The sequence below is a fragment of the Prorops nasuta genome, unplaced genomic scaffold, assembly GCF_024137725.1.
Source record: "Prorops nasuta isolate Cenicafe-Biocafe unplaced genomic scaffold, Cenicafe_Pnas_1.2 PNAS00015, whole genome shotgun sequence".
NCBI classification, from domain to species: Eukaryota; Metazoa; Arthropoda; class Insecta; order Hymenoptera; family Bethylidae; genus Prorops; species Prorops nasuta.
This window is the reverse complement of record NW_027116812.1, coordinates 3,210,781-3,222,173: the sequence shown is the minus strand read 5'-3', so window position 1 is coordinate 3,222,173 and position 11,393 is coordinate 3,210,781. Positions and strand designations below refer to the sequence as shown.

At 44.4% G+C, this 11,393-nt stretch overlaps 1 protein-coding gene across 3 annotated transcripts in view; it reads left to right on the top strand.

The window, feature by feature from the left end:
* Positions 1-11,393, top strand: part of LOC136778948 (protein O-mannosyl-transferase TMTC1-like) — a 120,244-nt gene continuing 108,851 nt past the window's right edge. Inside the window, exon 1 of one of the 3 annotated variants that reach the window (XM_066736164.1) lies at positions 1-1,646. In XM_066736164.1, the coding sequence (XP_066592261.1) occupies positions 1,321-1,646 (326 nt within the window). In that variant the 5' untranslated portion in view covers positions 1-1,320. Of the gene's footprint in view, positions 1,647-3,071; positions 3,092-11,393 lie in introns of those variants that run through there. The other 2 variants (XM_066736166.1, XM_066736165.1) reach the window with 2 other exon arrangements.

Here is an 11,393-nt window from a genome sequence, read left to right as displayed (position 1 = left end):
GTCAGAGTGCGCTGAGTATATAACCGGGCGGATGCCGTTGTACCTTAGTCTCGCGTTTATCGTCGCATCGACGCCAACGACCGTCGAAATCCGTCGAAGGTCGACTCGCTCTCGCGACCAACTCGGATTTACAGTGCTCGTGTGTTACTCTCAAAAAACTGGATTAACTAATACCCGTGCCGAATAATCTCCAACGAGACTCGCTAATTACCGATAAAACTTGTTGAAAAAAAAAATAAGTAGTAAAACTATATAAATAATCAGACGAGTAAATAATAAGAAAGAAAAGTAAAACATACTTAGATCCTGCAAGGGTTCTTAGAAAGTACATCAAGGGGGATGAAAAGTTTGAAAAGAGTATTTTCACCACTCGTGCGGAGAGGCAGCGATGATTGAGTGACCGGAAGAGGCTTGTTGCGTTTGCGGAGGAAAAGATAGCAGAGGGGCGATATCTGGCTGAAGGATCTTTCGATTGGTGAAAAAAGCTTGCTAGACGGTAGCTGAGAAATCTGATTGACCGCGGGCGGGAAGAAAAGTATTCGGTAAAATACGATTCGTATCTGTGTAGAAATAGTCGAGTTTGTGGTGACTTAGCATCGTCCTCGATATTACTCTTTCGAATATATATATATATATAAATTGATTTGATCGCAGAAGCTTGAATAGGGATATTTTAGAAATCGAATGTCGTAGAGTCGGTGCTGAGAACGCTGAAGAGGGCAAATTCGTAAAGTGTATTCATCGGTGCATTGGCAAGTGGAGAGGAACGTGAAATTCCAGGTGCGTTCCCGCGGGAACGTTCCGATCGAACGTGCTCGGAAGGAATATTGTGGTGCGCAGCGTGGACGGTACGGTATATAGGGGAAGACACGGGACGTGTGCGGTATGTGCATGCATCAGTGGTAACTGCTCTAGGTGGTCTTGGTCTCTTTCTCCTTCGACTGTCATTCTCCTATAGCTGGTGGTAGTAGCGGTGGTTGAGGCTCGCTTCCGAAATGCTACTGCGTTGCACCAGGAGGAGAGAGATTAATAATTGACAGTTGAGAGTCACACGAGTGACTTCCGGCTTGACGTTAAAGTCGAGCCGGACGATGCGGCAGAGTGTGACCGTGTGCTGCGTTTGGTGTTACTCCGCGAGATCTCGTCGTAGATAGCCTTGGAGGAGGGTGTCCCTATGAGAGTCGCAAGGACTCTCGAGAATCACGGGAGAAGCTTCCCGTCGCTCCCGTTCTTCCCATTATTATTAGTCCCATTAGCACTCCCCTCTGTGGTGCAGCTCCCTGCTGCAGCAACGCTCGAGAGAATCCTTCCTAGCAGGACATGAGGCGACGAAGTTATGCTCTCAATGGCAGTGCCATCTGCTGCTGCCAAAATGCCAAGAGATATTCACGGATCAGCGAGTCTGACAGCTGCGAACCGTCCAGCTGGTGCATCTACGCAGCGGTCTCTCTTGTCGCGATTGGCTGCTACCTCAACTCGCTCGGTGCCGATTTCGTCCACGATGACATACCTGCCATCGTCAGGAACAAAGATGTCTTGGCACAGACCTCCCTCCTCAGCATCTTCAACGACGACTTCTGGGGCACACCCATGCAGGATATCAACAGTCACAAAAGCTATCGACCTCTCACCACTCTCACTTTCCGGTTAGTTTTATTTCTCTCTGTATGTCTACATTAATTGTGCTCTATTGTACTATATATATATATATATATATATATTATATTCCGCAAAGAGACATCGATGATCCTTACAGCTCCTACAAAGCCAGCTTTAGTCCGCAAATGCGTTTAATTAAATGTAATTCACTCAGTCAGTGGTAATATATGCATTCTTGATTGCTGCCTGATAAAATCATCCGCTTACACCGAGTGAGCGTCAGTAGGATTTGCATATATGTGCAGAGCCAGTCTTCCGCTTCGCGCGATAACCTGTTAAGCAACTGATGAATATCTATCATACCTTCTGCTACATAATCAAGTTGCGTTGGTCGTAGCTAATTACTTTTGACGATCCAGCGAAATAAAGGAGAGTCCTCTCTCGTATATGGCTTCTCTCCTAATACAGTAAACATGCTGTTTAGGATTGAAAAGCTCAAATTGCGAGATTATACGAGCTGTTGCAGTCTCGTTGATATTCCGCAGGAGCGAATATATTATCGGGATATTGTTGGCTGAGTGCGTGATACGCTGCTTGGTATGCTATATATGTATATGTATAGGTATACTATACGGGAAGGTGTTTTATAGGGGTAATCTTGTCGTAGTGGATTATCGGGGAATTCGCGGTGCTTGCTCTCCCAGTAGTATAGCCCTCTTATGGTTAGACCGGAAACCGCTGAAGAATTGTCCTTGGTCTGCAGGCGCAGGTTTTCCTATAAGTATATATGTATATATATATATATATATATACAAGATATAGGTTGCCGAGCTTTCTAGGCGTCTTGTAACGCACGAGTCCTCGGCTCCGGCTGATTCAAGATTTGATACATGAGTACCATGCAGTTTGCTATTCCACGCGCATACTGCATATTGGCTGGTATTGGATGATCAATCATACCTCAAGATAGGTACGCATCGCTCATCCACCTTAACGCTCCAGATGCTGTTGCTAGTTTCGCATAAGGATCGCATAGAGCCGTGGCCTGGTCCAACCGTGTTACCGGAAGTGGAACGCATACATAATCTCAGGTAGTGCAGGCAAGCTTCTCCTCTAGCTGGTTCCTTCGTTGGAACAGCTTGCTTCGCTCGCAAAGAGATATTAACAGTCTGGCAGTTGGTGACGTGGTTAACGTGCTTCAACAGCTCTTTGCCGAGATATCGCTCTCCTACGATTATGCCTATATATATATGTGTGTGTGTATACTAAGCAAATTATTATAATCCTCAGATTTGACAAGATCAGCCTACCGTAAAATTGCAAGCTGTGCGACGAAAGTGAAAATAATCAAATTACCTCGCAGCGCTCAGACTGTGCCGTTGTTTACCCGTGAATTTTCCAACGAGTTTTCGCTTAACGTCTGGAAAAACAATTTACGAGCATAGAAGGCTCTCCCACCGAACATGGAAATAACCGTGCAAGAATGTCCTTGGTCAGTAAGAGTTTTTCTTCTCTTTTTCGCTCCGACGCCCCTTTATCCTCTCCAGCTTTGATGCCGTGTTTATATCGTCTCGAGTCTCGCTGAGCGACTATCATACGATTAAATACGTGTATATATCAAGCAAATTATTATAATCCTCAGATTTGACAAGACCAGCCTACCGTGAAATTGCAAGCTGTGCGACGAAAGTGAAAATAATCAAATTATTACCTCCCAGCGCTCAGACTGTGTGTTGTTGTTTACTCGTGAATTTTCCAACGGGTTTTCGTTTAACGACCAGAGAAACAATTTTCAACCATACAAAGCCTTCCTACCGAGCTTAGAAACAACCGTGCACCAATGTGTCCTTGGTCACCAAGTTTTTCATTCCTTTTGCACTTTGTCGCTCCTTTACCCTCTTTCCAGCTTTGCTCTCACGCTAAGCGAATATCGCATTCGATTGCTCGCTTTGAGAATTCCAGTTGCTGGATCAAAACACACTATATATACATACCGTTTCGTGTATATATAATAAGTACCACCACCTGTGTATTAGTACGCGTACCATGTGCACTGGCAAGTGTCAGTTTTCACTTTGAGCTTTTCCCTCCTCTCTCGATCCATATATATAAATTAACGAGCATCCGCCAATGATACGCTCGATACACCCATCATACGGTATAATAAAAGTATATATATATATATATATATATATATATATATATATATAATACAGTCGTATAGAGTACACACACACAAAAACGAAGGGAGAGAGAGAGAGAGAGAGAAAATCCAACGAGTCCGGCGATATCGCGTTTCTCAATAATTATTTCTCGACTGTCGAGGAACGGCGCAAGAATGGAAAAGGGGTTTTTAGCTGGATCGCGGTACTCGAAGTATTAGTAAGCGGTAAATCGCGACGGTGTAGTCAGCTCGTGAAACAAAAAAGTATTAAAGGCGGTATTTCATTGGTTCGCTTTAGCGGAAATAATTTACGAGTGCGGTCGAGTGTAAGTCTTTTCCCCGTGGCGAATGAATAACCGGTAGAAACTGCAGTAGCGCTGCGCCCCGATTCGTTTTCACGAAAAGGCAGTTACCAGCCAGTTGACCGAGTTATATCGGTGAAATGGAAAAGCAAAGTTTCCGTTGCCGGGCGTACGTTGGTTGTGGGAGGGGGTGGCACGAGAAGGTGGTCGGTCGCGGGAGATGCGGCGATTAACGGGAAAAAAGTACATATCGGCGAGGTGGGGGTGTTAGGGTTGCGCGAGGGGGGGGGGGTTGGGGGGAGGGTGGTGTAAAACCTCCGAGTTACGGCGAGATGAAGCACAGTTTGCTGGCTACGAAATAGAATCAGTGGAGTAATCAGTGACGTGAATGAGATATCATGGGCAACGGGCCGTGACGTAATCGAATGGGAATTAACGTGGCACGTGGTGGTATAACGCGATATCGCGCGTCTAAATTAGTATTACGGGCGTAATCAGTCATGCGTGTCAGTAATGTCAGCGAGATTCCACAGGCTCGGTGCAGCCAGTGGTCTGCCAGGGTCAAGTAATTTAATAATACTTCTCTCACATGCACAAGGGCTAAGTATGGCCCATCAGCGTGGCTCACTCATAAATCACTGGAGAAACTCTTGCTGTTTGCTCGTCGTCGTGGTACACTTGCAAGTTTATATAGCTTATATATATATATATATATATATATATGGAGGTGTATGTTCCTATATGACTCTTCTCCATTCTGCCGGGGTAGCTTGTCTTTGCCTCGATGAGACGTTGCGCGAGATGCGCTCTCTCGATTCTTATACTGCCGAAAGGTACCACTAGAAAGAGGAGGAGGGGGAAGGGGGGGGGGGATTTCCTGTGTATATCCAAGCGTCATGATCCAGTTTGGATCGCATCGAAATATCTCTCTTCGCGCGGATCACACGGTACACTACAATGCGATGCAGGGCTTCCGCTTACCGGAACTTCCGGAAGTTGGATAAAAGCTATATATATATATATACAGCGAACGTTCTGGCCTTTCTCGAGGAGGCCAATTGCCATGAGATAAAAAGTAAATTGAAGCAATTTCAAGGGAATTCAATAAAGCTATATTTTTATGCATAGGACACGACGTGATTCCTTTTTCTTTCTCCTCGCCGACTAATCCCTCAAGAGTCGCGTGACGCGTTATTGAATTTGATCGAAGAAAGAGATTCGTTCGTGGCACGCTAACAGTTTTTGACCGCGGTGACTCGTCGATAAGTTTGATTCTCTCGACTGTCAGTGTAGCTGTATTTCACAATGTGGTTAGTTGGAAAAGATGAGGGAGAATGTGGAGGGTAATGCTGCTGTCTCGGAACATCAATATTCGAAGGTACATCCCCTCCCTCTCCCCCTCCTCCTCCTCTCCAGCACACAACGCGCGGTTCCATATAGCCGCGCGCCACACAGTGACTTGGACTGCTTCGTGACGAGGAATCGCAAGCGAGCGTTTGTCTTCCCTCGAGGAGGAAGCCTGTTAGTTTATCGGTTCCGCGAACTTTGCCCGGAGCCACGCTATTATACCGTGGAACCGATGAAGGGACCCTGAGAAAGGGAAGGAATCGTTCAACTATATACCCGGCTACTTTTCTTCTGCTCTTCTCAGAAATTTCATCACTTTTATATGAAAAATTCTCTCCACCTCCTCACCCTTTTATGCGTAAGTAAAGCGCTTCCCTAATGCTTTCGTTAGTTCCGATAGATCTCAATTTACGCGAATTTCCATCAAGAAATGGAGATGAGATCAGTCGCAAAACGTTCAATAGCGCGGCGATACCGCGCGGAATATCGATACGCCGAAAGTCGTAACGCTGACGGAAAATATTGCTGAAAATATGAAATTCGCCAGTTTTCTCTTTTATATATATAGCGCAGGATTTTAAGTCAAAAATTCTTCCCACGGATTTTCACAAAAGTTTAGGACAAAATCTCTATATTATACTCCTTTTTTTCTTCCGCTTCCCCACTCCCATTTTTTCTTACCTTCTTTCTACCGTGCTTCCCTGTGTTCTCCGTGCTTTTGCGCGGGAAATGCGCAGATACGTAGGAGAGGAGAGTTTTCCAGCAAATCCTTTTGGCTGTTTGCGTTATTTACCGGGGCAGTTTCGCTGTCGCGTGTGTTCTCGTGCCAAACGTGACGGAGCTTTAATCGAATGCGCTAAAACGCCGGATGCCGAGCTTTAAAGCAGCTTTGTGCGGCGCTGGAATAAAGTTTTCGTTCGCCAGCTGGCAATGCTACGCGAACGATACATACATATTATACACCAAGGGGTCATCGAAGGGTGAAAATCCGCAACGTGGACGAATATGCATGGCGCTTGGAAGAAGCCAGCTCTCGCGGCTGGGAAATTTCTCGAGTGCGTCGAGGGCTCGCGCGTCTCGGATATATGAGTTTTAACTTGGAAACTCGTAAAGTGTAGCTGCGCGATCTTCCGCGTAAATCCAGCCGAACCGTCGATCATGCATCTCCATGCATACTCGGCTACGCGGGACCGTGAACTAATTAAAGCAAAGTAATTAAGTAATTAACTATCTCGGAGAGTAGCTAGAAGCCGTTGCCTTAACTCAGCTGGCGTATGTTGTACGCAGAGCCAGTCCAATTCCCAGGACTCTTTCCACAGCCACGTAATTAAATCCACCAATTACACATGCTCACTCATGCACTAATCGAATATATTACACGAAATCGTCGTGTAAGGGAACTTTTGCAATTTGTCGTTCATTAATATCCATCCGCGTGATGCAATGCTTCGATTATGCCGCGGCGAGTGGCCAGGGTCACTCGTCGAAAAAACTAGCCAATATCTTGTTAAAGTCCTATATATATATATATAGCTCTCCTGTGTTTTCCTCCGCATGCGAACATTTAAATCTATCGTGCGATAATATATAGTTTATAAATGCAGGCGTAGGCTTTCATAGCTGCTCGTAGAATCTATTGCAATTCAATTTGGTGCGGCACTCTCGCACAAGCACCAATTTAAATCTCATTCAATTAGCTCCGCGGTTACCGGTACGTGTCACCAGTACTAATCATTGGAATCATCCGGATTCCAATCAATTGCTATATTGATATTTATCCACGCCTAATTATATCAGATCAACCAACGTGGCATGCATTCTCGTCTCCTCCTCTCCCTCTTATATACTATATTCATTCTTCCCTCCAATTTCCAGCAAACGTATACAATACCATTCTAGATCGATCCTTTCAGCAACGTATTAACTTCTTATACCTACTAATTTTTTCTTTGCATAAGAAACTCTTAGTCTTCCATTAATTCACTCGCATCTGCAACTCTTTGCACGATTCCTGCATATTTACGCTCGAGCAACATGTTGCAACGTTGTTGGATGTTATTGCTATGTAATCGTCATCGCGTGTGGATATATAGTAAATAATTTCACACGCAACGACACTCTGTCGTATTCGCAATTACTCGTCAATTTTGGACAATGTCTTGGGAAAAGTGAGATTTTTAGAGTGGTATACATATATATGTATATAGAAGAAGAGAAATGATTAATATCAAGAGCAGTGGTATATCCAATATTTTTCTCGGGTAAATATAACTTATTAGAAGTTTGCTTCGACACCAGAATATTGTCGAGGCTCTCTGGAAGTTTTTCAGGGAAAGAGACAAGAAGTTGGTAGGACGTAGTTTCCTGTCGCAGACACGGGAAATTAGATTCAGCCGCGTCGGATTGCCTGCTTTTCTTTGTGATTTTCCTTCCGCGTCATTTGTAGCAAAAAGATGAAAAAGAATAAGAGACAGAGAGAGAGAGAGAGAAAGAAAGAGAATTATTTGACGGTAGCTAGGTCGCGTTTCATTAATAAAAGAAGAAGTTTGGTGGAATAAATAGGAAGGTGTGTGACGCATATTGGTGGTCGATCGTGAATTTTGCTTGAGTGGTGAGATGACGAGTGTTAGAATGGGAAATGAAGCGACCAGAGAAATTTGGTTTGAATCGTAAGCAGAGGGCGTGAAACCGAGTATTGCAGTGGTCGAAAGTTCGATCGGGTACTGGTCAGGGCGTGGGGTAGAAATCGTTGCGGTCACTTGGATTAGGTCTGATTCGATTCTGGCACAACCCCTTGCCAAGATCCATTTCCTTCAGGAGGGCCAACCGCTTTCGAATTTAGCCAATATCACCATCGATCGTTTCGCTGGAGTGAGTTGAAGAAAGACATCTAAAGTATCATCGAGAAACCTTCTTACATTTTCCAATTCTACCGCTTCAATAGTGAATGATAAGTGAATGATAAGTCGAGCGTCTCGAAAGACTTTCAACTATACTTTCCCCAAACACTACCAATGGTATATATCAAAGTCAAGTATGCTCGGCTGTCTCAGCGATCAATTCCACACTCGACTAAAACTCGAAAATCCTCCAAATTGCTTAAATCTGATTTTAATAGGTATAGGTTATATGGTTGCGAGTAATACAGCATGTAAATTAATGCATGTATCCACTATAATGGTACGTTGTTGTGGTACTGACCACTCGTTCAATGAGAGTCGCATGTACCTCTGCTACTCGAAGAGTGGACAGAGAGAGAGAGAGAGAGAGTAGAAACTCTCGGAGAGTACGAACCAAGCAAAGGCAATTAATTTGAAACAAGGGGAAAATCCATCTGATGGACATAAATGATAAATTTATTATTCCTTATTGATCGCGAGCTCGTTACTCCAAATCGTTACTGATGACAGAGCGGAATATTAAATTGGACCGAGTATTCAGAAGTATAAATAGGTAATATTTGTCTCCCACAGGAATCAGTCAGTAATCGCAAAGGGGATGAGCTTTGTTTCCGCGTAACTAGCTAAATGTGTTCGTGTTTCCTCCCTATACTCCCTCCCTCGCTCCCTCTCTCTTTCTATCTTTTATTTTTGAAAATCGATGCAAAGCTATAATTTATTAAGTCATATTCCCCAGCTGGTATCGCGAGGCGAATCAATGCATTCTGGGACAAAACCTCGATTTAACTCTGAAAGCTTTCCTCTATGTTTGGCTCACGCGAAATTTAAGCGTCCTACGCTACAACTTTTGATGAAGTAAATTTTTTTTCTGCAAAATTATCTTTCGTGCGTTTAAAGTCAGAGGAGACGAGGCATATCGTGCAGAAGTTGGTTCGAGCGGTAACTCAGGCTGGTTCGGTTCACGCTCAAAGTGAGAATCCCGCACGTTTCGGACTGACTAAAGCGAATTGGATTTATCGAGCGCAACTATACCACATCAGGAGTGCTACGTATTGGCTCGCTCGACTTGAAATTCTTGCGAGTCGAGAATTGTTCCGGTTCGATGATAAAATGAGTCCTGTCGTAACGATCATGCATCAGTTATTTGGGGGGGGGGGGGGGCATTTTTCTAAAGTTTCTCCGCTCGTACGAGCAATTAGCCGATTAGGTTTGCCAATGATCGTGCGAATCGAGCCACCACGCGGGAACGATCACGTCGACATTGTAGCTCGCATAAATTTTGAAATGCGTGGCCTGTTAATGGTTATGCGTGCTTTTCATTCTCTCGTGCTTACGGCTGTAAGCAAGGGCCATACGTCATTTCTGTTTTCATTGTAAGCCAAGCTGAATCGTCCGGACGGCAGCAAGAATTTCCTCTGGCATACCGCGCTACGGTCTGACCAGCTGACCCTCTCTAATTGGAAATTACAGCTTCGATGTCCGCGATCAAATATCTGCGCGCGCACATACACACACACACACACACGTGTACACGCATGCACACCTTTCCATTATAATTGGGCCATGAATAAACGAACGAGGCACGGGTCACAAAAGAACGAATGAATTAATCGTAGGTTGAGATGAAGAGGGGGGGGGGGGGGGAGTGGAGAAAATAGGAGGTGTTTTGTCTTTCGAAAGAAAATTGGGGCGGTCATAGGGGGGAAGAAGAGCTAATCGTCGCTTTATGATGAGAAGTTTCGAAATTCTCCGTGGAATAACGGAGTCCTTAAAATTTGCATGAAAAAGGAGTGGACCTTGGAGCAACTGGTGTATAAGCTTCTCCCAAATGAATGTAAATTCTTGCCTCGAAAGCTAGCTCTCTCTCTCTCTCTCTCTCGATGAGAAGCATGGGATTTGCTTACGCAAATACTTGATATTAGTCCACGACGAAATATTGCTTTGTCGCTGCGTGCAATTTACTTCTAAGCCAAACGCCTCTCCCCCTCCACCCCTCCCTTACCACTCCTCTCGTGCTTTAATCTAAATTGCCAGAATTCGCGTTGAGGCCGATGAGCTATCGCGCGCCAGAGGAGGAGCAAGAGGGTGAGGGAGAAAGTGGCTTGTGCGATGTTTCGTATCGATTATGAGAATTGACTGGAAAGTAGTCGTATAGTCGGCGCGCAATCGGCTTAATGTAGTTTCCAAACATGGGTCGAATAGGGAGCGTATAATAATAATTATAGGGTGAAATTAGGGGTTACCGTGATAGGGAGAAAATCTATGAAAGTCTACGGTCGCGATAGCGTGTTACGAAGTAGTAATGCCTAGCGATGCGCGGACGTCTCTTCAATGAAGTAATCGGAAGTTCCCGTTTGAAGTTTCAAAACACCCTGGATTCCTAAAAGCTCCTCTACTTAATCCTACGCTGCGCTCTTCCTCTCTCTCTCTCTCTCTCTCTCTACTTTAATCGTCGATTATTTTCAATTATTCCGGTACGTTTTTGTCGAACATCGCTTCTATATACAGTGGAGAAGATCAGTCTTTAAAGATCCGGATATAAAGTTTTGGCAGGAAGAAAGAGGGACCTCTTGACGATTTGTTATAAGCCTCTCGCTCGTTAGTATTCACGCGTCGGTGTATCCATGAGTGTTTGTGCAAGCGGCTCTCCTAAACTTGGCTGGTTATACGGTTCGTGAACTTTCGGTTGGCAACTATGCAGTTTGGCACCTGCTACTGGGTAGTAGCGTCGGTCCAATTCGCACAGTTATAAGCCGGAACTAATGTGTACCGAGGCGTCGTCACAGCATGCCCGTAACACCGACTCAACTATAACGACGCTAACAATAGCAGTAACGACGATAACATAAGCAACAACATTAACAACAACAACAACAACAATAGTAACAAAAGCAATGACAAAACACTGTTGCATAGTTATCAAGGTCGATTAAGAATAATTAAGATCGTTGAAGTACGCATTTACTATATATATATATATATATATATATAGTTGCATCGAACAATGACGAGAATCCCACGCACAATCCAGTCTAGGAGTCCCTGGTTGACGAAGAGATTTCGTTGAATCTTGAATAGCTG